The sequence below is a fragment of the Rhinocladiella mackenziei genome, assembly GCF_000835555.1.
Source record: "Rhinocladiella mackenziei CBS 650.93 unplaced genomic scaffold supercont1.10, whole genome shotgun sequence".
Classification (NCBI taxonomy): Eukaryota; Fungi; Ascomycota; class Eurotiomycetes; order Chaetothyriales; family Herpotrichiellaceae; genus Rhinocladiella; species Rhinocladiella mackenziei.
In genome coordinates this window covers 421,647-448,796 of record NW_013550595.1, presented here as the reverse complement: position 1 = coordinate 448,796, position 27,150 = coordinate 421,647, and the positions used below count along the sequence as shown (strand labels likewise).

At 51.1% G+C, this 27,150-nt stretch overlaps 10 protein-coding genes across 10 annotated transcripts; 3 read left to right on the top strand and 7 right to left on the bottom strand.

Moving 5' to 3' along the window:
* Positions 1-2,737: 2,737 nt before the first annotated feature.
* Positions 2,738-3,745, bottom strand: Z518_10843 (uncharacterized protein; the record flags this gene model as incomplete). The annotated part of the gene is made up of 1 exon (XM_013411674.1): positions 2,738-3,745. The coding sequence occupies one exon, from the start codon at positions 3,743-3,745 to the stop codon at positions 2,738-2,740; it is 1,008 nt and encodes a 335-aa protein (XP_013267128.1).
* Positions 3,746-4,273: 528 nt separating this feature from the next.
* Positions 4,274-6,319, bottom strand: Z518_10842 (uncharacterized protein; the record flags this gene model as incomplete). The annotated part of the gene is made up of 1 exon (XM_013411673.1): positions 4,274-6,319. The coding sequence occupies one exon, from the start codon at positions 6,317-6,319 to the stop codon at positions 4,274-4,276; it is 2,046 nt and encodes a 681-aa protein (XP_013267127.1).
* Positions 6,320-6,716: 397 nt separating this feature from the next.
* Z518_10841 (uncharacterized protein) lies at positions 6,717-7,865 on the bottom strand (the record flags this gene model as incomplete). Its single annotated transcript, XM_013411672.1, has 2 exons — positions 6,717-7,430; positions 7,479-7,865. The coding sequence occupies 2 exons, from the start codon at positions 7,863-7,865 to the stop codon at positions 6,717-6,719; spliced, it is 1,101 nt and encodes a 366-aa protein (XP_013267126.1).
* A 400-nt stretch (positions 7,866-8,265) lies between these two features.
* On the bottom strand, positions 8,266-10,158 carry Z518_10840 (tRNA(Ile)-lysidine synthetase; the record flags this gene model as incomplete). The annotated part of the gene is made up of 3 exons (XM_013411671.1): positions 8,266-9,767; positions 9,815-9,988; positions 10,035-10,158. The coding sequence occupies 3 exons, from the start codon at positions 10,156-10,158 to the stop codon at positions 8,266-8,268; spliced, it is 1,800 nt and encodes a 599-aa protein (XP_013267125.1).
* A 904-nt stretch (positions 10,159-11,062) lies between these two features.
* Z518_10839 (uncharacterized protein) lies at positions 11,063-12,256 on the bottom strand (the record flags this gene model as incomplete). Its single annotated transcript, XM_013411670.1, has 3 exons — positions 11,063-11,727; positions 11,784-11,984; positions 12,040-12,256. 3 exons carry the CDS (start codon positions 12,254-12,256, stop codon positions 11,063-11,065), a joined length of 1,083 nt encoding a protein of 360 aa, XP_013267124.1.
* A 742-nt stretch (positions 12,257-12,998) lies between these two features.
* Z518_10838 (uncharacterized protein) lies at positions 12,999-13,812 on the top strand (the record flags this gene model as incomplete). Its single annotated transcript, XM_013411669.1, has 3 exons — positions 12,999-13,094; positions 13,145-13,635; positions 13,707-13,812. 3 exons carry the CDS (start codon positions 12,999-13,001, stop codon positions 13,810-13,812), a joined length of 693 nt encoding a protein of 230 aa, XP_013267123.1.
* A 1,356-nt stretch (positions 13,813-15,168) lies between these two features.
* Z518_10837 (calcium/proton exchanger) lies at positions 15,169-17,065 on the top strand (the record flags this gene model as incomplete). The annotated part of the gene is made up of 2 exons (XM_013411668.1): positions 15,169-15,172; positions 15,222-17,065. The coding sequence occupies 2 exons, from the start codon at positions 15,169-15,171 to the stop codon at positions 17,063-17,065; spliced, it is 1,848 nt and encodes a 615-aa protein (XP_013267122.1).
* A 1,161-nt stretch (positions 17,066-18,226) lies between these two features.
* Z518_10836 (uncharacterized protein) lies at positions 18,227-19,972 on the top strand (the record flags this gene model as incomplete). Its single annotated transcript, XM_013411667.1, has 1 exon — positions 18,227-19,972. One exon carries the CDS (start codon positions 18,227-18,229, stop codon positions 19,970-19,972), a length of 1,746 nt encoding a protein of 581 aa, XP_013267121.1.
* Positions 19,973-20,476: 504 nt separating this feature from the next.
* Positions 20,477-21,819, bottom strand: Z518_10835 (uncharacterized protein; the record flags this gene model as incomplete). Its single annotated transcript, XM_013411666.1, has 3 exons — positions 20,477-21,175; positions 21,484-21,616; positions 21,686-21,819. 3 exons carry the CDS (start codon positions 21,817-21,819, stop codon positions 20,477-20,479), a joined length of 966 nt encoding a protein of 321 aa, XP_013267120.1.
* Positions 21,820-25,046: 3,227 nt separating this feature from the next.
* On the bottom strand, positions 25,047-27,097 carry Z518_10834 (uncharacterized protein; the record flags this gene model as incomplete). Its single annotated transcript, XM_013411665.1, has 2 exons — positions 25,047-26,411; positions 26,516-27,097. The coding sequence occupies 2 exons, from the start codon at positions 27,095-27,097 to the stop codon at positions 25,047-25,049; spliced, it is 1,947 nt and encodes a 648-aa protein (XP_013267119.1).
* Positions 27,098-27,150: the final 53 nt, after the last annotated feature.

Here is a 27,150-nt window from a genome sequence, read left to right as displayed (position 1 = left end):
CTCCTTGGTCTCGCCTTTGGTGGCTGTGGAACCTCGCTGCGGGCCTACGGAGCGGTCCTTTGATGACTTCCCGGCCTTGAGGATTCAGTCGTGCCTGACGTGGCGGCAATAGAGGAAGGGTAGCAGGGAGACAGCGTAGAGAGGGACAACACCTCCAGCAACACCGAAGATTGTACCAACAATAGGAGCGGTACCCCAATCATCAAGGCTGAGAGGCGGCTGAAATAAAAAAGTTAGTAAAGTGAGGATCAATTCTGTTTGATGGTGGTACACAGACACCTCTTTTCCAGACGATAATCGAGAGCGCTTGAGGATACTATATTTGGTGATCGTGAAAATGATGACGGCAAATCCACCCGCAATACCAGGAGTGTTGAGCCATGCGGCAAAGACCTGACTCACATCCTCCCAGGACTAGTCAACACCATTTCCACCAATGGCAGCAATGCTAACCCTAATAATACCTCCAACGATGGAGTGGATTGTAGAGACAAGAAGACCAATGTATGATGGAACGAGTAAGAGATATCCACCATGGCTTCAGGCAGCGATTGAGCAGCACATAAATTTGTGGAAATAGTCAACCAGATCGAGCTGCCCACCAAAAGTACAAGCCATTCCCTCGAAGTCATCAACCGAAACGATACCGTTCTTGATGGTGTTAGAGACATGGGCATCAATGAACACAGCACCACCAATTTCATAGACCATGACCCTTGCCATGGCCCGCCTTATGGTCAAGGAACGGGAAAACATCAAAGTAACGAAAGAGTTGGCAACATCGTTGGCACCAATGTTCCAAGCATTGAGAGCGCAAAGATCGTGCCAAAGGCAAAGATGCAGTCAAACGGTGGAAAGACGGCCACAGTGAGCGGCTGAGGATCAAATCAGGCTGGACCCTAATAAAAGGCTGTTTCTTGGAAAAGAATGTCTCGGCAGACAGATGTATTGAGGGAAGAGACCTTTGGACATCCAACCATGGATGAGGATCTATTTGTGGTCGTCATCCCGATCAGTTTTTTTTTTTTTTTTTTAATTCATCTTTCTATGACAAGCGCGATGGGTAGATCGATAATTCTAGGCTTGGTCAAGACAAATTGAGCGAGTATAGAATCAATGTGGCCAAGATATCATGATATGGGCGCTTTGAGAGTGTACATAGTGGAAAGCGGAGCCGTACAAGAATGACAAGGCTGAGCATACCCCTTAGCAGGAAGCGAGTAGCAGAGGGAGTTCCTAGGCCAGATGGGGAACCAAGACCCTTCGGTGCTCATATCTGATTCGCACATAGTCAATCTTGTGGTTGTCGTTTGTTCTTAAAAAGCTTGCGGGCGAGATCCGCCTAGAGAAATTCATTTGCGATCTTTGGCACGGCGGTACTGAAGGGCTCGAACAGTGTTGTATTCCGCTGCCAAGGGATCCTCGAACACCTGATGTCTCATATCTGATGGCTTTGCAAACTATCGTAAAGGAAGATGTCAGGAGCTGGCACGGCGAGCCCCGTCTCGTCGAAAGCTCGGGTTCGTGGAAGCGCAAAAGAAAAAGGTCGATGGTGCAACCGTCGAAGAAAAAAAGGAAAAAACACAACGATGGATGTGCCTAGGGAGTTTGTTGTGGACTGACTTGAACAAGAATTCTAAATGAAAGAGTGAGCAGAGAATACATTGACAGCATTCCCTTAGTCGACTGCGTTTAAATTGCCTACCTGATCAATCTCAGTCTCTGAGGCAAATTGAAAATTCCATATGACTGAGAGGTCCGAAGAGAAAAATGATGAATAGAGAGATTTCGAAGAGTAGGACTCGTTTAAAAGCGGCATGATCTACTGTATTTGCAGTTTTACTCTGACGGGGCTCGGTTGCAGCCTCGCATATTAAATGACGGCGGCGGGCATCGAAGTGGTTTGATAATATCCGACCCCAATCAAGACAAGTAGCTACACTCTTTCAATCTTCTCTTTCCTTCAATTATTCTGAGCCTCGACCTTTGAGCACACGTGCTCAAAAACCAATCTGTAGCAATGGTCAGAAGAATCCCTCACCTTGCACTCCAACCCGCAATCATACCATTTCACTAAGCATCTCTTGTTTGCTGTTTAGGCCGACCCTACACCCGCCTACATCCTCTGTACCCTGACTTCCGTCGGCGGCGTAACAGGCTACGTGCGCACGGGATCCATCCCCAGTATTGTTGCTGGTTTAACCGTTGGATTACTTGTACGTCCTATCCCAGCATGCCACCTCCTCTCACATCCCCTCTCGTCTCATGCCGGGTTTTAGTATGGGTTGGGAGGTTACCGCATCTCGAAACGCCAACCTTACGGCGTCGAACTCGCACTGCTCGCTTCGGTGGTACTTGCCGGAAGTTCTCTGCCGCGCGCCATTAAGACGGGGAAACCGCTGCCTGCGGGGTTGAGTGTGCTGGCGGCAACGGGGCTGTTTGTTTATGGACGGGCATACTTGGCGAAATAAAAAGTTACACATAAAGCCACTTGAATTGGGAGGTGGGGAATGGGGTGCAAGAAGAAGGAAATGAGAGACGAGGAACAAGACAATGTAAAAAAAATTAAAGGAGATATGGTAGTGTCAGGAAGACAATTGAATCCCAATTCCGCGCTTGTAACTGGATTGCTTTGCTGGGATTCGGGACTAGTGATATGATGCGCTGCGTTGCTTTGGAGAATCACATTCCCAACGTTGGATGGAAATGTAAGACTGCTAATCTGTCACAAGCTTCTCTATGCTTCAGAGGCTCCAGCTGGCGCTCCAGCTTCGGACTTCTGTTCACCACCAGGTCCTCCTCCATCATCGTCTCCTGCAGACTTCTTTACCCCTCGTTTCCTCCTCGTCTTCTTTCGCCGTGACTCTTGATCTTGCTCTTGCCCTGATCCCCTGCTATCACCATTCCGTTGTTGACCCCGACCTTGAGCCTTGACCCTTTTCTTCAACACGCTCAACGGATTGGGTCCTTTCGCTTTCTTCAGCCCTCTTATCTTCGGCTGTGCGGATTTATTTTCCACCAGATCGAACAGCCCTTTTTCGTCTTCATCACTTTCGTCGTCGTTGTCGTCTCTCTTTCTCTTAACCCCTAATCCCACCCCTCGGAGTCCTTCGCCGAATTTCTCCTTCTCCTTCTTTCGTCTGACTGCCTCAGTAACACCGCTCATTTCCTCCAGTATCATCACACTCCTCTTGACGTACACAATTGGCACGCCTGGGATAATTCGCGCGCGCTCCCTCACATCGATGAATCCTTTCCCTTTGCGCTCACGCTCATCCGCTTCCGCTGTCGCGAGAATATAGTGCTGTTTATTTTTCGCCTGTTCGTTTCCATGCGGTTGGCCCGCAAGCAGGTCGAGAAGACACCGTGCTTCAGAGATCACACCAATATCCTCGCCCGCGTCGTTCTTGTGCTTGCAATGCCGCAATGGCAATTCGGTCGGCGGAGGGAGGAACTCCGGCCGGCCTGGGCCTTTACTAGCTCTCTTCTGTGTATCGCCACCGTCCTGCTTTTCCTTTTCCTTCTCCCATTCCCGCATGATCTTGCCCAATGTACATCGCGTCACAAATATTCGACATTGCCCGTGCAGTGTGTTTTCCAGGTACTTTTGTAATGGCATGTGAAAGGTATGGCAGGCCTTGAGGAAGTTTCCGTCCACAAGGACCTGGTAGGGTTCTCGGAAGGAGAAGCTCATTTGGTATGTGGACATGATTTTGCGGTATTTCTTACTGCGTCGGGCACGCATCCTGCCAGTGTCCGGGGGTTAAATGGTAAGGTCAAGGCGGGGAGGAAGATGGGGAGGGTAGTCAGATCTGCGACGGAAAATAAGAGCAAAGCGGGTGCTGTGTCCTCAGTGTTTCATCCTCGTGTATTGAACGACATTTTTGAGTTTCATTTTTTGGGAGTCGCATGATTCTTGCGGAGTATTCAAGCTCCGATGTGCAAAAGCCAGAGTGGATAGCAATATTAAGTTCAAGTCCGTAAATTTTGCCTCGAGAAGTGTCGATTCTAGAATAGTTTCTTTCCTTCCCATCGAGAACCTTTGTTCATACACTCATCCCTCATGATTCCTGTTGTGGGACATCCTCCGCCCTTTATTTTGTATGCAAACTTTTGTAACTCTCGCTTGAACGCAATAAGGAGACGATCGAACCCGGTTTCGCCTTTCTACTAAGCTCGAAGACGCGAGAAAATGAGGTCCAGCTCAGGGCGCCTTCTCTGTTTATGACATGTTGCGCCGTGTGGAGTGATGCCGAAAACCACGGAATAGAGCTCATTCATCATCAGATTCGTGGTGAACGACTTCTCGCTCTTCTTCTACATCATCTCCTACATCCATACCTGCATCATCTTCCGAGTCCGTGCCTTCTGCCTCTTCTCCAGGAATGCCTTTCCATTCAACATAATCACCTTCGATCCAATGCTTGCTGATCGGGAGGTGGTAAGGATCATAAGGAAAATAGCCCTCGAGCATTCCATTGTCGCCGACCCAGCTCAAATCTCGGTCGGGGTTGCTAATGTTAAGATCCGATACGCTGCGCCAATGACTCGTGACTCGTACGTGTCTGTTCTCTTCCAGTTTTGGATACACGTAGAAGAGTTGCAAAGCGTGAGTGAGCTTGGCAAACTGTTCCACGATAACAGGTGTGCAAACCCGTAGTGGATTGAGTGGGGAGTAGATGGCCGCTCGTAGGGCATCCCGCAATGACTCGGGGAAGTGATAAGTTTCGACTTCTTCGTCGATATCGAAATCCGAATCGTCGTCAGAATCTGCAGATGCAATGTCTCTCCAGCGGAAACAGAAAATATATAGAATCGCTTGAAAGGCGGCATAGAAGTCGCCATAACGCTTCAAGTCCGGACCGCGACATGATGGTTCGTAAGACTTGCGGAGGACCGTTAGGTGGTGGCAAAGGAGTTCCAGGCAATCTTGAACAACTTGTGGAGAGACATGAGCGCCACGGCCGACAAACCCAGAGAAATAGGCAGCAGCACTATGTCGGAGAAGGTGGGGTTGCCTTTTGTCGACCAGGACAGCAACACAGGATGTGACAAATCGATCAACGATGATGGGGTCAGCTTGGGCAAAGTGAAAGACCAGGAATTGAGGATGTCGTGCACGATATGTTGGAAGGATATGAGTATGGAATTGAGAGATGAGTTGTTCGATGGCGGTGTCACGAGCTGGAAGGGCTGTGGAGGTGGTGAGTTGGGCGTAGTATTGGAACAAGATGTCCATAATCAAATCGACTTGCTTGATGTCCTCCTTCAACTTCCGTCGGCGGGCTGTGGCCGGATCCACGTCTTCATCTTCTTCCATATCAGACTCTTCCGTGGTGCTCATATCATCATCGTCATCGAGGCTGTTCTTGAGCATGCCCTGAGATGAACCAGCGACAAGCGTTTGTGAGGAAGACATGTGGTTGAGGATCTCATCTTCAGCGTCATCCTCCTCTTCATCCAGATCAACCTGAACAGACACATCAAGCTTGATGAGTTCTCGGAGCACACTAGCCAGAATTTCGGAGGTCAGCTCCGGCACATATTTGATCATTTCCATGAAATTTCGAATGTAGGTCATTCGCTCGTCGGACTTTTGAAAATCAAATTCCAACCGTGAGGAAACCCGATCGGCAAGAGCAGCCGGCGAGGAAGGCACATTGACAGTAATATGCTGGATGGCTTGTAGAGCCCTTCGATGAATGGTGGGCTGTCTGACTGGTTTGGATCCTGCCATCCGTCTTGTCTTCTGGGGACCCAGCAAATCAACCAGGACCGACATCATCTTGTGTTGATAACCCTGCTGCGCCGCCGCCAAGTTGTTCAGAAATCTCACAAAAAGCGCACAATATGTCTCATCCCTTCCAATCCATTCACTGTATAGGACCGCATTTACCAGGCCATTGCAATCTTTGTTCAGCGCCGTGACATGGGCGAGTATGGCTTGAAGATGTATCTTCAGGGCTTTCGTGGAGGGTGCATTTGGTTTTTCAGGTGATGTACTGAAAAGGCTCTTGATTCGTTCGTATGCTTCATCCTCTCTAAACCGGTGTCTTTCAATGGCTCTTCGCACCTGTTCCCTGACAACAAGAGGATCCAGGTCTTCGTCATCATCGGCAGAAACAATTTCAACGTCGGAGTCAAAAGTCACCCGGGAGCGTTTGGAGGGACTTGAGGGTGGATCCATGAAGTTAGTCTCATCGATGGAACGTTTGAGTGTTGATCGCCGTTTTGTGGGCTGAGGTCTGATTGATTTTGAAGGAAGAGTAGGCGTCGAGATGCTGGTCGGCAGAGCAGGCCGACGTGGCGGGGCTAACATGGCCGCAAAGGGTAGATGGATGGAGAGATCATCAAATAAGAGGTTGAATCAGATTTCGTACCGATAAATGGCAAAATTGTCCGAATAGGAGATAGACAATGGAGATCGAGGGCATCAAGCCAGTACACGAAGTTGTTGGGCTCTTCGCCCAAAAAAAAAAAAAAAAAATATTAATAAAATTGTCCATTGTGGGCGAAAAAGCTAAACCCAATTGAGCGCCAGATCAGGAGACGGGTGACCGCCTCTTCTACAAACTTGGCCATGCCTCGAGTCAGGAGTGCGTCAAGAAGGGGCCCCGCCCGTTCGAAATTAATCGTGAAAACCTTTTTTGTCTGTGTAAATGGAGTCAAAATCACTCATTCTACGTTCGAGAGACCCCATTAGGACTCAATCATTCTCAAAGGTAAGCCCTCTGGCTCTTTTCCTCAGTGCCCCTGATGCGATCATAATCAAACGCCTCTTTGCCGTACAACGCGTGCCGATGACCCAAAGCCCGTCTGATGATCCAGTCTTTGCTATTAATTTCCTCCTCTACTTCATCCTTCTCCAAGGGCGGGATCTTCTCGCTTGTGTTCAGTCTCTTGAGCATAACGTCGTCCTCCGGTCGATTGAAGTAGACAAGCGAGAACCGCGTATGATCGGCTTGTTCTCCCGGTGGGGAAACAACACGGTGGATGTTGGATCTCAATAGTCCATTAGTGAACTTGACCATCGCATCGCCGAGGTTGATGATGGCATGGTTGGGAAGTGGTTTCACATAGCACCATTGCGCATCACGACCCGGTGGAAGAACCTGCAAGCCACCCAGCTTATTAAAGAGAACCGTGACGCTTCCAAAGTCGGTGTGCTCGCCTAGAGCTGTTCTTCGATCATCAACGGGCTGTGGTGGTGCTTTGATAAAGCGAATCTGGTCACCCGAATGACCGTCGAGGCGGTGCATGTCTTGGAGGGTGTTGGGCGGTAGGTCCAAGTGGTCATTCAATAATTCCAGAACCAGCGTCACAATGCCATGGGCTGATCCGCAGAATGATTTCAGCAGCGGCCGTCTCGAACTGAGCACTTCAGGAGCGGGGAGGGGGTCAGATATTCCAAACATGTCGTCTTTCGATACCTGCAAATTGTCGGTTCTTGAATGACAAGATTCCATCAAGGGACTTACATTATAAAACTCATTCCGATCTAAATTGCCATATCTATCGACGACATTTGCGCCAAATCCCTTGTAGCCAAAATAGGACTTTTGGTGGGCGAAGTCGTATTTCTTCTTTTCCTCCAGGGGTAAATCGAACAACTCGACGCCCACTTTGAACAATCGATCTGCATCAGCAAGCAAAGAGTCTCCTGGCCCCGTCAAATCAAGATAAAAGAAACCGAGATCTTCACAGGCCCGGATAAAGCGATGCACTTCTTGCTCATCACGCTCAATCAATTTGGCCAGGGAGAGACGAAGAAGAGGAGCTGTAGGTACGTCTGAAGGGAAAGGTGGAGCATTGTCGAATTCTTGCGCTGGAGCCATCAAGGCTTCGGGAATCACTTGAGTCGCCATGTCGTCGTTGAACGTTGTATCAATAGAGTGGGTGAAGTACGTAATGGCAATGAGTTCAGTTTATCTCCAGACAAAAATAATTCTTGGACCGAGGCGCATATTGTCCATCTCCACCCACATGCGGTGCATCAGAATGAGATTCGGACAATACTCGGATACATCACTCCCCCTCCAAATAAGATTCCAACGACGGTCAGTCTCCTCATCGTTGATCAAAGCCATCATAAGCGGGGGCCCCGCGCCCTCGTTACCCGGCTAAAATCCGAGCGGTTCCCCAGTTCTTGTCCTGCCGTCTTTTGAAAGATGACGCACCACGAGCGGGCATCCGAAACTGAGTCATTCTGATTTATTGTGATGGTTAGAACCGGGGCGTTCGTATCTGGGAATCTCCACAGGTCGTTCAGTGCCGCTGTACTTGGACATTCCTCCATACAATAGTCTTCACTTGGTGGTCGACAATCGTTTGATCTATAGCTTTGTAGCAAACCTCCCACTCGAGGATCGGATGGTGAGTAAGACGTGATTTCCGAATTTTGGACGCCGATTTCGGTCCCATGACGTTTAATGTCGGAAATATTGAAAGTTTGTCCTGGTAAGTTAGTACTGGTAGAGTATACCTTGAGCTTCCTGGAGCCGCTTGTGCCAAAATTTGGTGAAAATTGGACTTTTCTTCCTTCTCGAGTGCACGAGTAAACTTTTCTAGATCGCTTTCATGATAAGGGCGAATGTGGATCTGACTGAGGGTTGCGGAATTTCTTGTCCTCACTCGTACCCAGTATCGATGATCCCAGAGAATCCATTTCGACCAGAGGCCCTTTTCCTTATCGACGGCCACTGTCCAGATCCCGGGTGATTCCTCGCCGACCGTGACAGGTTTCATCTCTGGTGGGAAGTTTTGTTTCGCAAGCATCACTTCAGCGGAGCGCATGGGCTGTCTGGAGAGCCTCCACAAAGATTCTCGTTCCGGCATGTCTGAAATGCTGCATATTTTCTCAAGTAAAACTCGCTGGACATTCAGTACTTCTGGCTCTGAAGATTGCATTTTCTCCAGAAACTCTTCCAAACGACTCCTAGGGACGAGTGTAGGAATATCTTCCCTGGACCGAGGAGTGATAACGCCCGTCAGTCTTGCAAGTGCATTTGCGCCGGCTGCGGGATCGTTCTTACAGGCTGCCACAACTTCTTGGGGAACACCGATCATCAGCATGCCGGATCGTAGATCAAAAATCCGGATCTTGATCATACGCAAGAGTTCGGTGCCACGCCGTACAGTCGCCACTGCAGATTGATGTGCCCAATCACGTAGCTGGAGAACGGACGTTTCTTGTAATGCTCGAGGGAGGTTATAATTGTTCCGCAAGTGTCGGATAGCATTCCGTAGTGTTAGCGTTGGGTCGTGGTTTGTCTTGTCATTGACATAGGCAATGTCGTTCGTTTTACAAGTGTCGATGAGTTGCTTTTTGGAGAACGGTAATAAAGGCCGATGAAGGCGGAGGCCCGATGGGTACGCCATCGTCACTCCTTTTCCAAGATTGGTGTCCAAAGGCCGCACTATTGCCCTTGGTACATGATCTTTGTATCGGCGAAGCCAGTCGGGGAACCTTTCGTAGCTCTGCATCTCATGAGCGCCACGAATGTTTTCGCAACACGGAATGCCACTCTCCTCGGGCATGCCTTGCAATCCGAGAGAGCTGCCGGTCGAATTTCGCAATAATCGCATTAAGATTGTTTCGATTTGGTCATCTTTATGGTGTCCCAGAAAAAGGTGACGGATGTGCCTTCGGATAGCTGCCTCTGCGATCAATTGATACCGGGATTCCCGAGCGTGTGATTCAAAGTCTGGCAAACGTGCCGGGTCGTCGGTCTCAGGCCATTCCATATTAAGAATGATGCTTTTGATATCTAAAGGGCGTGAGAACCGGGGGCGCTTGATGACGCAGAATACGTACCGATCTTTTCCAAAAGGTGTTGTACCCATTTGGCCTCCTTATGACTGCCCGGGCGAGCATTATGATTCACAATGAAAGCGAAGGGTTCGATGCGGAGCTTGCTTTCTATGTTGGGAACTTGCTTTAGGAGATATGCCAATGCCATAGAATCAGGGCCACCACTGACACATACACCTGTTGAAGCGTTAGATACTGTTGTCACAGGAGGAGATGAGCCTACCAATTTTGGCCGGGCCCTTCGTGGCGCTCCGAGATAGTCCATTGTCCCATAACTGGAACAGTCTGGGAAGGATATCTCTAGCTTGCACGGGATTGGGAACGGGAGACCGGGTCCGTGGAAACATCACGGCAGAGTGTCCGACCGTGATGATCAAGCCAGAACAATTTTGCCTGATCAAGTTTTATCCCGTATCTCATGGTCAAAGCTTGAGGCTGCCACACCAAGTGGCCCTTTCCAAGCCACATCGAATTGTTCCCTGGCCCGACTTAACATCTCCTCCACACTTCCAATGAAACGCAGGACAAGGAATTTTGAGCGGTCGACGCCGCTCGTAGCTATTGGCTCGTGACCAGAGTGACGGATTAATGGTTGAATAAAGCTTCAACATAAGTTACGGCCATGGAGGAAATGCGAGCGCCTGATGATATATCCTGGGATGGTTGTCTTCCAGCCTGCACCCTAAGAGGTCGAAGAATGAAGCTTACAGTCGGATGAAAACCTTCTGGATCTCTGCGCTTAGTCATCCAAAGAAAACTGGGTGCAGCACGTGATTAAAATGTTCCTCGAGAACCTACAACATCGACGCCATACCAGAAGCAATTTGAATTGTGCTATGGGATCCAAGTGGTGATGTTTCATCCCCATCGCTCTGTGCTGGTGGCTTTATGCAAGTGGCATGGTCAGGATCCTCTCATACTCTCGGTCGCGCGATCAAATTCATGTTTGACTAAATGTGAACTCCATGAGCATAAGTATCAATGCCCCCCATCGGATCAGTCATGGCCCAATCAAAGTTCCTCATGAGCTAGGCATATCAGCGGGGGTCTCTTACAGTTGTGGATATGGTCACTTACTTCGGCCAGAGCCTTATGAAGCTCCATCATGGCAATACGTCTCCCTAAACAGAGAAATCTCCCAGAACCAAATATCGTGTCGACCGTCCGCTGATACTTCATCCTCGTTTCAGCACTAACCTCAAGCCATCTGTCGGGGTGGAAAATGTGGGAGTCATCGCCAAAAATGTCCTTTCATCGACACATGGCCGCGTCGCAGCTTCCAACTTCGGTCCCTTCGGGAAAGAAAATGCCCTTCATAGTCTCTCCGCCAGGCGGTGCAAGTTTGCTCTTCAATCCAAATAGAGGTGGGTACACCCTTAGAGATTCCCAAATGCAAGCATGAAGATAAGGGAGCTTCTGTGCTTCGGAATATTTAATCACCGGGAAAGACATCTTGCCGGCCCCAATCGCACCATCAATCTCCGCTCTCAGTTTGCCGTACGCGCTGGGACTACCGGTCAGCAAAAACATTGCGGACCTTGGCACGGTCGTTGTGGAATCAGAACCGGCTACGATCTGTAGATTGGCTTCCACCTCGCATTGTAACTGGTTGAGGCCTTTGTCCACAAAGTACCCCAGCATATCCTTTTTCGCTTTCGGGTCGGGATCATATCTCTCTGCCACAGCCTTCCTGGCGATTGCAAGTACTGGACCCATGCCTACCTTATCCGTCTCCTTGGGACCCGCTGCCGCCAGAATTCCAAAAGGGGCGCCGAATGCCACGGTGCTGAGCACGTCAAGGGTGAAGAAGCGAGCGACATCAGAGAAATCCATCGTTATACCATCGTAGGTGGTCTTGATCAGGTTGACCAGGTCCACAACTCGAGCATCAATATCAGGTTCCAGGGTGTCAATGTCTCGGCCATTGTACGGTAACGGTCAGCCATGATTCGCCCCACGCACGCATCCAGACTGACTCCGCCAGCCTCCTTCGCTCTCAAATCTGCGTGTACCTTTTCATCTCTGGTTGAGAAGACAGAGTCAAGTCTCGGATCCAGCCTCATGGCATCATACCACTCCGACCGGATCCATCTTGATCCGGGTGCATTCATGTGCCGGACAATATCCGGGTCATCTGTGAGAAGTAGATCAGGTCCGATGCGACACACAGATCCTTCCAAGGCCCGTTAGTATGGTACTATCACGCTTCTCATAGACTTAATGGCTACCATATTTTCGGAGAGCTTCGAATTCAGCCGTGTTGACACGAGCGTTGACCGCTTGCCAAAAGAGCCAGAAGCGAGAGTAGCCGGCCAAGGGTGGACCGTTGAACTGGCTGAGCTTGCGATAATTCACCACCGCACCGATGAATATGTACGAGCAGAACAACGTGAGCAGTGAAATGGCCCCGATGGATGGGCTGAGCAGGTTCTGTAGAGATGCCATGGCAGGCAGGTGCTCAGGCACAGCTACTGAGGAGCACAACCTTGACAAGTCAATAGCTTGATTCCCTGGTCTGGCCACTGCAGAATAAGCCTTCGCGGATCTGTTTCAGCATCAGAGGGAAAATCGCTCTCTTGACGGCATTAAGAACGAGAGAAAGTGTAAAGAGTTTTCGACCATGAGGGGAGTTCGATGGCAGAAGAGCTACCAATCATTTGGGCTGATATCGGCCGCGAATAGTGCATTTCATGACGGTGAATTCTGCGAGGGAATTATGTGATACTGAGATCAGCTGTTTGAAGGAGTTGCATCTGCAAGACACCCACTCCAGCAAAGAGTCGCGCGCAGACTTTTGTACTGTGGTATAGTGTGTGCATGGTTGGATAAATTTTGGTGCTATTCAATGCTCCAACCAATAAAATACGAGGGAATCCATCCGAACGTGGGCTCACTGTGAAGAATTGATCTTGATCGCTTGCCACGCCATTGGCAGAACACGAGCGGCGATGCGGCCAAGTTCTCCGCCTAAGCTTCTTGTCCTGGCTAGTTCGCGATGGTAAGCGACTCCCTCTCGGGGGCATCGTTTAGGCTGCATTTAGGCATGTTTTATGCTTTCCATTGTCCTCTAGCCCTTCTTCCGCCCGTTTCCCGCAAAACATACGAGGCACTCATGCGACAAAAGCCATGGACTTAAAGGCTCTGGCAGTTTTGTCTCTTCCTCTGCGATACGTGTGTGGCTGTTTCAATGGCATATTTGCGGAGGAAGTCACACAGTTCACTGGTCTCTGAAATTTCGACGTCATCCTTCGAATATAACCTTTTGCAGCTGGAATTGATATTGGTTCTGCTCGACAGCGTGTTGGTGTTTTCTGGCATTGACACGCCATCGAGGCCTTGGATTCCTGGTCCGCCATCGACGATAACGATTCTGGGTACGACGAACCGACGCTATCCACCACTTCTGTCCAGTCCAGTATTTTCGACTATGAGCAAGAAAATGGTCGCTCATATCACGCGTTTCGACGTGGGAAATATGTCATGCCCAATGATGAGCGCGAACAAGAACGAATGGATATTCACTATCACAGTCTTCGCCTCACTCTGGAGAACAAGCACTTTATTGCGCCCATCGCGAATCCTCCCTCGGTGCTCGACGTCGGTACCGGTACAGCTGTATGGGCCATGGATGTGGCGGACGACTACCCCGGCGCCAGGGTCATTGGATGTGGCCGGTCGCCGACCCAGCCGACATCCGTGCCGCCGAATCTGGAGTTTCAAATTTTTGACGCCGACGAGCCTTGGGATTTTCATAATACATTCGATCTGATTCATACCCGGATGATGAACGGTTTCTCCATCAAGTCGTGGCCGTTCTTCTATGAGTAAGCCTTTAAATGTATGCAGCCGGGCGGGTGGGTCGAAAACCAAGAGTTCGATCTTGACTTTGCGGCAGACGACGGGACGATGCCGGAAAATGGCAGCTATGTCGTGAATGGACAGAAGCCACCGGAGACCAGCTCGAGCACATGATATCCACCCTCGGCATGATTAGGTCTTGAATCAGGTTGAAGCAAGGGCGGAATCAAGTTGCTATTGTTCTGTATTCCTCTGTGTGCTGTGGGTTGGGGGGGGGGAGTCGTATGGGGTGGAGGAGTTAAATATGGTGAGCTGAAGGATGCTGATCCTTTCTCTGGGCAGGTGTAACAATGTGTCGTTCGATGAAGACATAGCGCCTCGGCATGGATTTCGAAGATTCAAGTTTAAGGAGCCAGCAAGTACGCTACCAGCTCCAGCCCACGTGCTAGGATGTGACATGATTCAATCAAGATGTGGTCCTCTCTCTTCTTCCGCGCTGAATTGCGAGCCAGTTATGTCGAGTTGAAGTTGGGGGCACCTTGGTAGCCTGAGATGGGGCATTTTGCGACAGCACACTTTTGTATGTGCCAGTAGATTCGGCCGATCAATTACACACGTCAAGGCGAGCAGCTTCAACGAACTTCTGAGTTGCCTTGGATGAGTTGGGGAGAATGATGCCTGTTGGTTTCAGCGCTTCAGGGATTGTAGAAAAGTTGGTCAAGCCAATGAGTCAATTCAAGCTTAACCCAAGATTTGGGTTGCTCTAGCTTGGAAGACAAGTAACCTTGTCATCCGGGCGTTAAGCTTGTCCAAGAAGGGCTTGAGAGTCGTCAAGCAATCAAGCTGAGCCTGCGCCCAGACTGCGCCCCCCTCCCCACCCCACTGAAGATAAATTCCGAACCCCAATGCTGGAAGAGGGAATCAATGCGAAATGACCTGGTATACAGCCAGGACCACGTGTAGCGTAGCACTGGACGATGCATAGTGATCCCCATATCCCTCAAGTTGGGATCTCCTCGTATTTTGGGCCTACCCGAAACCGAGTGATGCGCTGTTCCTCCTGATGTGGCTGACGTGCGGCGTTGGGTGTTGATCCACCTACATACCGTCATCTCGCATATTTGAAAACGACGTCTACCGCGTCAATCAGACCTTCAAGCTAGCTCCTTAGCAAAAGCCATCATTCCACGGCCCAATGACATCCAACTCCAAATCCTGAAACCTCAACGTGTTTACCCCTGTCCCAAAATCTGGTTCTCTGCTGTTTCCATCACGGAACTCATGCTGAAAATGCCCCATTCCCCCCTTCCTCTCCTGGACCCGCTAAACAAATCCCTCTCATCATCATCTCTGCCAATCTTCTCGATGTTCCTTATCCTTTTCCATCGGGTCACCGCCACTGTCTTCCCATCCACTTTCCAAACCATCTTGCGACCGCTCCACCCGACCGTGTGGATGATATTTCTTCCTCAGTCTTTCTTGCCATTTCCATTCTTCCTCAATTCGACACCACTTGGGAGCCTGCTATTTTCAGCTCCGACAGAAGGGATCGACTAAAAATGCGTATGTACTACCGCAGCTGCATGGCGGCGCCAACCTGACCTATACACAGACAAATACCGCCGCCAGGCAAAATACGTCGCCTGGTACGACGACCCCAACGACAACTCGACTTTCCCCATCAGAAATCCGTTTGCCAAATGGCGACCTCACTCGAGAGTAAACTCGATGCAGACATTGGAAAATGGCGAAGGCCGTGATTCTCCGTTGAGACTCACCAGAACAGACGACCCCGAAGACTATAGAACTTCAACTCCAACCGGAAGAAGAGAGGAGTTTGGTGTACATTCTTCTGGGCGACACGCTGCCACGGCACCCAATGCGAAGCCTTCAACCAATCCATATGGGCCAGGTGACGAGATCAACATTCCTCGAGCCGCTAGTCCTGACCACTCAATCAAAGGCATCAAGGAGGAGGAACCCGACCGTGAGAGACCTGACGATGGAACGAGCGCCGACACGTACGCGAATGGGAAGCTAAGCAAAGGAACCGATGGATTGAATTCGGTTCGTAGCCGAACCACTAGCGACAAAAACTCATCGCATGGACTCAAGAAATTCTTCAGCAAGAATACTGACGAAGCCGACGACAACAACGGCAAGGATAAGAGACAATATACCGCGTGGGGCCAGATTCGTGCCACCCTGTTCAACTCTTGGATCAACATCCTTCTGATCGCTTCTCCAGCCGGGATTGCAGTCTACTACGCTCACGTGGATCCCGTTGCGGTGTTTGTCATCAATTTCATTGCCATTGTCCCGCTGGCAGCCATGCTCAGCTACGCCACGGAAGAAATCGCCTTACGAACTGGTGAAGTCATGGGAGGTTTGCTCAATGCATCGTTCGGAAACGCCGTCGAATTGATCGTGTCTATCATTGCTCTGGCCAAGGATCAGGTTCTGATCGTCCAGACTTCCCTCATTGGCAGTATGCTGTCTAATCTCTTGCTTGTCATGGGAATGTGTTTCTTCTTTGGTGGGATCAATCGCATTGAACAAGCTTTCAATATCACCGTCGCTCAAACCGCTGCTAGTCTGCTCTTCTTGGCTGTCAGCAGCTTGATCATTCCCACTGCTTTTGAACTATGGGCGAAGACCGAAGACGGCGAAACCAACAACACCAATACGGAAAATACGACAACGGAGAACGCAGAGCCCGGCGTAGTGAAGACAAGCAGGGGAACCGCCATCCTCCTGTTGATCGTTTATGCCTGCTATCTCTTCTTCCAGCTCAAGAGTCATGCGAAGATGTACAACGCCCCGAGTGCCAAGAATGAAACGCGAGATGTCGGTTCGAGATTCAAGAATGCCGTTATTCCTGAGAAACTGCGACGAAGAACACCTTCGGAAAGAGAGGCGGTCCCATCGGGACCAATTGAAGATGAACCCGAGGAGCCCCAGCTGTCGATCTGGGTTGCAATTCTCACTCTGACAATCTCAACGGCCCTGGTAGCTCTAAACGCCGAATACTTGGTCGATTCCATCAACTCCATCACTTGTGATGGTAGTATCTCCAAGAACTTCGTTGGTCTCATCCTGCTACCCATCGTGGGCAATGCCGCCGAACATGCTACCGCCGTTACCGTGGCGGTCAAAGACAAGATGGACTTGGCCATCGGCGTTGCTGTCGGCTCGAGTATGCAAATTGCCTTGTTGGTCTTGCCTCTTGTCGTGGTCCTAGGTTGGATTATAGGCAAAGATGACATGACTCTCTTCTTCGACGGATTTCAGATTGCTGTCTTGTTCGTGGCAGTCTTGTTGGTTAACTATTTAATTGCCGACGGTCGCTCCCATTGGCTGGAAGGGGTCTTGTTGATCATCCTTTACATCATTATCGCAGTTGCTGCCTGGTTTTACCCTGCTGCTCGTGGTCTTAGTGACTGCAAGAATGAATGAGGTCTCTGAAAGACGGGGATTACTAGATATATCCACGAAAATTCGTCACGGCGCTTCAGGTAGGTCAAGAGACTGGATCGATCCACTGTTCATTTGCCTGATGGGAACAGGTCCACCAAGTCCAACCCGACCTGAGGAGCCGAGTGTGCATGTGCTCGTGCTATATAACACCCCATTATCACTGGCAGACGCCAGGACGGAGCCCTACGATTCACGATGACCGATATAACCCATTTGACTCAGCACTCGTCCAAAATAAATAAGATCGCCGAAAGTGTCCAAAATCATCCTCCAATGGGAGTGGAGCGAATCTTTATGGCCTGCGAACCTCGTCTTCGGATCTGCAATTCGCCGGACTGGAGACAATTCCATGAACCGTCTAGGCGAGGCATGGTACGTTAAAATCGTCATAGCTATCTCCATAATGCGGATCACATTTCAAAAATGGACTCAGGTTTACCTGATGGGGAGCTTCCAGTCCACTTTTCACGACTGCGTTCTGAGGTCACGACTTTCTTTTGTACGGTATCCACATCGACTTTTTACGAGCCGCGGCCGGGAGGGCGGCGGTGAGGGCGGCTTATAGAAATTGTTTGGCGGCGCGAGCTTCTTATAACACGTCAATCGGTAGCCGTGAATGGACTTGAGGGTTCACTGTGGCAGGAGTTTGCTCTTTTAGGAATCATTTTTTGTTGAAGAAAAAGCTGATCATTTTGCTGAGATGATTGATGGACAATTCTGATTCAAGTTGACCTTTCCGGATTGATGTTATGACCTCTCAGATCAAATTTCTTCTAACATGTCTGATCCCAGCGGTGGATCGTAAGTGATGAGGGCGACAGGAGAGGTTTCAGCCTACGAAGAAACTGTCTCTTAATCAACGGCTTTTTGGGGTCGACATTCGCATTGGCTCCTGGCCGGTGCTGTTTGGGCCATGATCGAGTTCTCAACCCTTATGGATGCCTGAAGACGCGTCCGGACGATTACTATATGACCAGAGGTGGCCTGGGGAGACGTCAATTCATCCTTGGTGATCACCATAGTAGCCTCATGGGTGCCCACGTAAGCCGAGTTGCTTGCATCTCGACAGCCTCATAAGCCTTCAGCTTCACTTCGGCTCAATCCTTATTTCCTCCCCATTCGCCATTCCATCTCCATGACATGGCCCGAATCCCTCTGGCCAACTACCTCTTCACTCGTCTGCGTCAACAAGGCGTGCACGCTGTCACTGGCGTGCCCGGCGACTTCACTCTCAAAGCCCTTGACCATTTGTCAGCCGCTGGGGTGCGATGGATCGGCTCCTGCCACGAGTTAAATGCTGGATACGCCGCGGACGGCTACGCTCGCGTGCGTGGACTTGCGGCGTTTTGCACCACCTATGGCGTTGGCGAGCTTTCTGCTATCAACGCCGTGGCCGGGTCGTTCGCGGAATCCGTCTCTTTGGTGCACATCGTCGGTACCCCCCGGCGAAATTTACAGCGTGCCTGCGCCAATGTGCATCATACCCTCGGGGACGGTCGACCTAGGGTATTTGCTGAGATGCACGAGAAAGTCACCGTCGCCCAGGCGAATCTCGTCGATGACACCACGGCGCCGGAGATGATCGACGACACACTCGAGACTTGTCTTCGACGCAGCAAGCCCGTCTATATCGAGTTGCCATGCGACATGGTCTCCAAGGAAGTGTCGAGTGCGCGACTGAGCGAACCTCTGAGACCGGAGACTACAATCGAAGAAGCGCAGGAAGAGAAGCACGCCGACGCTATCCTGACGAAACTCTACGCCGCGAAACAACCTCTCCTCCTGGTTGACAGCGGTGACGGCGTTCGCCAGCTCCAGACCGAGATCCACGCGTTTGTTGAAAAGTCTGGGATCCCTACGCTCTCTATGCCCTCCGGCAACGGCATGATCAGCCATGGTCTGAGAAACTACTACGGCGTCCATTCCGGTCCGGTGGGCCAGATTGATACCATGCCTTTCGTACAGGCAGCCGATCTGGTCCTGGCATTCGGGCCCATGTTCTCCGACACACAGACTCTGGGGTGGAAAGTCGTCCCGGACACAAACAAGACCATCATACTGGGAAAGGAGTTCATGCGTGACCCGTCACATGGTGGAAAACGAGACCCGATCAATCTGAATAGTCTATTGGGAAAACTCACGCGGAAACTCGACCGGTCCAAAATCCAGCTCTCTGACGTATCGTCGTTGGGTGATTTCCGCACCGTCCAACCCCCTGCTTTTACCGGTCCGAACATCAATCTCGACGCTCCCATCGACCAGACGTCATTCTACCTCCGACTCAGCGCATATTTGGAGCCCAACGACATGGTACTCCTAGGCAACGCCACACCCATCCTCGGGGGCCGTGACCTCGTCCTTCCCCATGACGCCCAAATCATCGCGTCCGGCCAATGGTTCTCAATCGGCCACATGCTCCCTGCCGCCCTGGGCGTGAGTCTCGCGCAACAAACGACCACAAGGAAAGGGAGGGGGAGGACGATCCTTCTCGATGGCGACGGCAGTTTCCAAGTGACCGCGCAGGAACTCGGAACGGCGATCCGATACCGCCTCCCTCTGACGGTGTTCGTGATAAATAACCAGGGATACGCGTACGAGCGACAAATACACGGCATGCACGCAGATTACAATGACCTGGCGCCCTGGCGGTACGGGGAGGTGGCCAGGGCGTTTGGTGCGCCGGAGTCGAAGCCCAACGAAGACTCTGACCCGTATCCTGTGCAGACCTATGCGGTATCTACATGGAGAGATCTCGACAAGGTGCTGGCGGACGCGAATTTCGGTGACGGGAGAGGATTGAAGCTCGTTGATGTACGGATGGGCATCCACGATGTGCCGGAGAAGTTTAGGGTGGTATTCCAGAGGGCTGGTGACCAGTTGGGGTGAGCCCAAGGAAGGGAGGGTGACGAGCGCTCACGTATATGGGCAGGGAGGAGAATTATCATTGTAGACCGCTGCTGAAAATATACCTGGTAAGCCTAGATGTCTCTAGCTGAGGAGTGGGTTGGGGGTTGCCAGAGGAATTGGTATCGGCATTGGCATCGACATAGGACATAGAATTCTTCGTGGTTTGAATTGTGAGGCTGAGAATGCAGATCGAACCCCTTTATTTCCTACCCTATCAGTTCGATCAAGGAACTCGCTGCACGTACGAACATGAAAAGCCTTTGAAATCCGTTGCTCGTCAAGAGCCATATGAAATACTAGAGAGTAAATTGTAATGGCTAGGAATGAGAAAACAAACAAAACCATGGGTCGGTTTAATATGTCTGGCCTAGCCGGCAGAGGCACAGTCCTAGTCCCACCTAATCTGACCAATCTCAAGATTTTTGAAGTGTTAGGAGCCATACAAGTAGAGGAGTATGAAGCCCCTTGCTCTCCAGAGTCCGTCTAGGAGGCTTTCACATAGGATTGGGACGGCTCCGATTCCTCTTCTTCCTCTTCCAATTCCTGCAGCTTGTCCAATTTCTTCTCGACTCTGCCCTTGGCTTTCTCCGTCAGGGTGTACACTGGCAAGCGACGATATTGGTCGTATGGAGAGTAAGAAATTCGTTCGAACCATTCGTTCTGGAAGGCCTCGATGGCCACTCTCAGGCGGCGGCGATTTTCAGCGGAGATGAACTCGTAGGAAATGACTTTGTGACGTAGAGCGGCGAGAATTTTAGCGGCTAGGTCAAATTCTCCACTTTCGGCATAGTCATGGATTCCCAGATCTCGAAAATGACGGCGAGCTGCGTAGGTATGGACTTCGAACTCGAGGTCGCGGTGATTGATCTTTAGTATGCGGGCGGCCTCTCGAAGCTCATATTTAGTACCATATACATGGCAACCTGTCGGGTGAACGATCGAACGATATTCGTCGATGGCAGCATCCTCAGAATTCAGCAACACCGAAATCCAATCCCAGTCGTGTTTGGTCCATGTAGCCATTGCCCAAAAACGGTTCGATTTTGGGACCAGTCCACCTTCTACAGCTTCTATGGCTTCATCGGACGTTTGCTTTACCCAGGCGAGGTTGTAAGCAAACAAGTCCGTCAGACTCAGCGAGGAGTCTCGCCGGCTGTGGTACCGGTTGAAATCGACTTGATCCTGGGATGACGTATTTGGTTCTTTGGAATCCATGGTGCGAGAATGTCTTCAAGGTGTTGGTTTGATGTCGACCCCTGCTGGTGAACGAGTACTGGTCCAGGTCAGATCACGTTGCAGTATGAAATGAACTGGACCAGAGGGGAATGTTCGAGGGGTTTATATACCCGCTTGTGTGTGACTCTAGGTCCTCAGTGTCTCACTTCATCGTTCACAGGATAGATGGTTGAGACGTTGATTGGTCCAATCAAAGAATTGTTGAGGGAAATTGTTATTGCGTACCTAATTCAAGCATTGTGCTGCCTAGGTACCGATATCTTTTCGAAGTCAAATGCACTGCTGCCTAGGCCCCGTGTTGCCACCTTGAAGCACGCCTTCAGATATTCAGTCCACATCTGCTTCTGCGCCTGCTTGCCCTCTTCACTCAGGACCAACTTTGACTCTCTACGTATATATTAGCCGAAGAGCACTTTATCTTGCTCGAGTGGATGGAAAGGCTAGGCGAGAACTTACATTCCCACTCGGCAGTCATCCAGGTATTGCCCATGTGTCTCATCGGCCCCTTCTGCGGCGTGCACGAGTGTTCGACTTTCTTCTTCCGCTGACCGGCAAACCAACTTCTGTGATATGGCGGTGAATATTCTCATTTCCGGACCGGGATCTCGACTGACATCTGTCGATACGGCGCCAGGGTTGACAATAGACACGATGATATTGTTCCCTTTGTCTGACTTCGAGATGCGATCCGCTAGTTCGCGGACCAAAAAAAAGTTCGAGGAGTTTGGAGACGGAGTATCTAGATATCAAATGTTGCCAATCAGGTTCTCATTGACTCAGACAGACTGGCGTTCCCCCTAGCACTGACCGGTCATTCATCCGAGCACCTTCTTTCTTGGCCAAGTCCTGGAACACCGTGTCTGACTGACGCTCAGGGAACCTTGTGATCAAATGCATCCACGACCCAGCGAAGGTCAAAACTGTTTTCTGCTAGGGTGGCAGGAAAAAAAATAAAAAAAGAATTGTCGAAGAGGTCAGCGGCCAGTACAGTCTTACTTTAATATGATATCGTGCATCTCCCCCTGGATTCTAGCTTTTGGTATCCTCAACGACTAAAAGCGCCACGGTATGTCCGTCGTATCTTCTACACCTCCTTTCCAAGAACATAGTCATGCTCTGGCATGGAGTATAATTCCACAGATGTGGGCAGCCTTTGCCTTTCTCCAAACCTGCGTCGTCCAAGAGGAGGTCCGTAAATGTCTCAGTTCCTTTAACTATTCCGAAAAAGGTATAAACCCGGATCTATTTGGGTCTTAGCGCTGTAAGCCCATTGCATACTAGTGTAAATCTCTCCTATAGTTTTCTACAGCCTTGCTTGGTCGCTTTGTAATGTAAGCCACCGGCATGAGTCTTCCCCCCCCCTCCCTCCTCCATTCTATCCCATTCCTTCCTTCAATTCACTTTACTTCATCTTCTCGACGGCTAGCGACTACGTACAAATAGGGGCGATACAACAATGGTGGAAGTCCCGCCCCGTGCCACCTAGTCCGAAGTCCTCGTGCAGTTCTCATAGATGCACCAGCTCGCTGAGGTATAGTCCGTCAAGCGTGCCTGTTCCCATGCCCCACTTTCTTTCGTGGCCCTCCCGGATCTTCCCAATCACGACGCTCTGCCTGAATGAATGAATGTAATAGCCTCGTCCTGACAAAGTTACTAGGCGCGATGTCCAGACGACGATTGGACGGGCTTAAAAAACAGAGCAGAGCGGCGCAAAAGGCAGAATCGCTTGAATGTTAGAGCACATAGTCAGTGCCACTCTTCTCAGATTTCCATGTGGGTTATATTCATATGCGTAACGCGTGACAGGAAGAAGGAAAGAACTCGAGGCTTCGGCGGCAGCAGCATCCGCGTCTCGGTCTCAGTCTGAGATTCAATCCCCGTCTTCCAGATTCCCCGGCCATCAAGCAATCCATTTCCACAGCCACGCCAGAACGACAGTGACCGTGCCCCGCAACTTTCAAGAAATCCTGCATATCCATCAAGCGCAAGCGCGCTCCCGCCACAGCCGTTGGTATTCTTCTCTCAAACCACAATACCATCCACCTCCAGCCTTGCAAATCCCCTCCAAGTCCTCCTCCCGCCTCGACCTCGGCCTCTCCATCGCATATCCAACCCTCTCTCAACAAAGGCGCACAACTCCGCCGCCAGCACTGCCTTTCCACTCTCCCCGACCATCTCATCCCCCTAGTCCAATACAACGTCTTCCGCGCCACCGCGACCAACATGGCCATCTTATCTATAACTCTTCCATCTCCTACCCTGCAGATACCGTCGAAATGCGACCCCTCCTCCTTCGACAACATCCAAAATGCCCTCTTCCCATATCCATCATCACCCTCGTCCTCTTCTCCCCCGGCATCCCTCACCCCCACACCCCTCCAGCTCTCTATTCCACACGACCTCTGGATTGACCTGCTGCCATCCCCCAAAATGCGCGACAACGCCCTGCGCCACATGCAGACGGGAAACTTCGACCCCGAAGACCTCTGCCGCGACCTGGTCGGCGGACACTATCAGGGGGGGCAACGACGTGGATTTGACGGGCGTCTTGGTGTGGACTGATCCGTGGTGCGCCGAGGGGTGGGAAGTCACAGAGGGGTTTTTGGCGAAATGGGGGTTTCTTGTCCGAGGGTGTTGGGAGGTGATGAGCGCGACCAATCGGTGGAGAGAGCGGCGGGGGGAGGAGCCACTTGTTTGGGAGGGGAGATGAAGATACGTACAAGACGTCGTGGGGCATGCAGACCGTATTTGTGGCTCAAGAGGGCATACGCCTATGTGTCCGACACATCACATGGCGAGATCATTTCCGACGTATGTATTCAGCATCATCTGCATCAAATGATAGAAATGGATGTGGATCTCCATTTGTCGACCTTTTGAGTAATAGAGATGAGGATTCCCGATATGTATGTTGATATTGATATCCTAGCACCTCGTGAAGTCGTCATGACGGGCCTGAACTCAGATGATCATCTGAGGTGCTCGAATAGAAATCGACAGCACCCAGCGGGAATACAATATGGATACTATCCCTGAGATCCATCATGTTCCCCTATCCTCGTAACACCGTGCCATTTCTCTTCAATGTAACTCACTCTTGCTTCGCTATTCACATGATAAGACTTTCCAGTACCACCCCACTCCTCGTCCTACTCTTACTCTGAGTATGCACGCCTCGTAGGATCGTACACGGATGCTCCATTTGGGAATGTATCGGGGCAGAGTCTCTTGGCAGAGGCTTATCTAGTTGGGTGAGCATTGTTCGACCGATGGCGAGGTACCTCCAATCCCTAGTAAAATGTGGGGGTTTTCAGGTACCTTTCCATCCACTTTGTCCCCCCTGCAAACTTGGCCCTTTCGTGCCCTTCTACCAGCATCGTTGGGGCCTTTCGACAGAGACTTTTGCACTCGCCTTCAGAAACTCTTTTGCACTCGATTGGTGTCGTTACGTGTCAGGCCCCCCCCCCCCCCTGTCGTCGGTGTAGCCTGTCTGCAGCCCCTCCTCTTGCCTCCTGACCTCGCTGTTGACCACCTTCAGAACCTTACTGATGCTCTGCGAGCCTCTTGTGAGTCTATACAAAGTACGAATCGAGCGGAGACGAGAGAAAGAGCTTGACAATGACCCAGGTATGTGGATGCCACAATTTTGATGTTTCGGTAGCTAGGGGATTTGATGTTGCTCGCCATCTTGCGGACAACTAGGCTCAATTAGTGTTTAGGAAAGTCTTACGTTCCCCTACATTTCAAGCGTCATAATATCATCCTCGTCTAGTGCTCGAGGTTTTCATTATTGTTCTGCCCTGTTTTCGTGGGGTGATTAGAATCTTGTATCGAAGCTCGCACGCCTCCCGCGACCGTGTATCGAGACTCTTCCCTCGAACCCTACCATAGAATTCGATGTCCGACTGTGTACCGTATTCTCCGTCAATGTGCGATGGATGGACTGTGGCGGGGTGTCGAGGAGCGCTTGATCGTCGTCATCGTCATCGTCTTCGTCAGCATCAGTCTCATATTCGTATTCCGCTACCTCTTCGTTCGGCACAAAGACGCCGGCGTCCCGGTTATCCATGTCTGCCTGCCTTGGCAATCGAGGCAGGTGTACAGGCCAAATCAGGCCGATAGACAACAACCCGCCGACGATGCCGGTGGTGAAAGTGACGCGCAGACTCAGCGCGTAGGCTTCAATGACTTGCCGTTTATGCACAGGGTCCAAGGTCGCGATGGCCGAGATCGACTCTCGGACCGTGCGGATGATGTGGTTCTTCGTCGCTTGGTCGGGGTCCGTAATGCATTTGGCGAGGTAGATGAGTAGTGCGTTCTGGAGGATCCAGCTGCTGATGGCGACGCCGAGGATGGAGCCGAGATTGCGCAGGAGCCCCAGCGTTGTGGTGGTCACGGCTTGTTCGTCCTGCGAGTTCAGAGCGAGCACGGCAATGGTGGTGGCGGGGAAGTAGAAACCTTGTCCGATGGAGCATATGGGGATGAGGACGGGGACGAGCGAGATGGGCGTAGAAGATGACAGGCAGGTTACGGAGACGGCGCCGCAGAACATGGAGAATGTGCCGGCGGCCACGGGCGGTTTCATTCGGCGCGTGATGGTGATGTAGGCGCCAGCAATGAGCGAGGTGATGCTGACGCCTACGAGGGGCGAGACGAGGTAGAGGCCTGAAACGGTAGGTGTGGTTTGTCGAACGGCTTGGAGGTACAGGGGCACATTAAAGAGGACCGTGTTGGTGACGATGGCCCCGAAGAAGTTCCCCCACATGAGATTGCCGTTCGGAATCGTTGAGAGGAATTTGAGGGGAAGAATAGGCAATTGGGCCTCTCGCTCGATGAAGAATAGCGATGTGGCGGCGACCACGAAGAGGACGAGGCTGGTGATCACGAGTGGATGTGTCCAGGTGAAGACGTTGCCACCCAGATTGACGCCGAGGATGAGACAAGTGACTGTTGCCGTGAGGCCGATGGCGCCGAACGTGTCGAATGTTTTGAAAGCTTCTCGGAGTGTTTTGCCGTGGGTTTGGGCCAGGTTGGGTCCGAGGTCGGGGGGACAGGAGAAGAAACCCAAGAGGCCGTATACCAATATGAAAGGGAGTTGGAGGTAGAATGCGGCGCGCCAGCCGAAATGGTCACACAGGAATCCACCCAAGGCGGCCCCAAGGCCATTTCCGAGCCCAAAAGACTGGGAAAGTTAACTATGGGCAGGAAATGATGAGGGTAGAGATAGATGGAGAGCGGCTGGAAATGGATGGAAGAGGAACGACAAGGAGGAACAGGATAGCGCACCATGTTGAAATAACTCTGGTAAATCCCCCGATACTCGATCTTGACAACATCACTGGTCAAAATTCCAGCCATGGCAGTCACACCACCCGCACCCAAACCGCACGCGGCCCTGGCGGCAATGAAACTCCCCATGGTCCTTGCAGCGCCACACCATGCCGTACTGGCGAAGAACATGAAGATGGCAAACAGGAACACCGGTCGTCGACCAATGGTATCGGACACGCGGCCGTACAGGGGTTGAAAGACGGTGGATGTTAAGTAAAAGACGGTACTCAGCCAAGACGCGGCGTTGGAGGCGTGGAAGTAGGATGTGATGACTGGGTGAGAAGATGCCATGAGCGTGGAGTCGAAGAAGGCAATTGTCGAACCAAACATGATGCTGGTGAACAGGAAAACAAAGCGTGGGCCAGAGATGTTTCGATAGTGGACATTGGACGGTTTCTCGCCGTTGGATCGGGGGAGAAGCACGGTCGTTTCAGTTGGCTGAGGACCAGAGCGCTCTTCCATGCCCGATTCCATGAGTGGACCAGGAGTTGCAACCGGGTCAATCAGCGGTCTTTCGTCATGACTGGGTTGTGCCATCTTGTCCAATATTGGGACCGTTGGGGTTTTTGAAATGGCGAACGCGGAGAGCC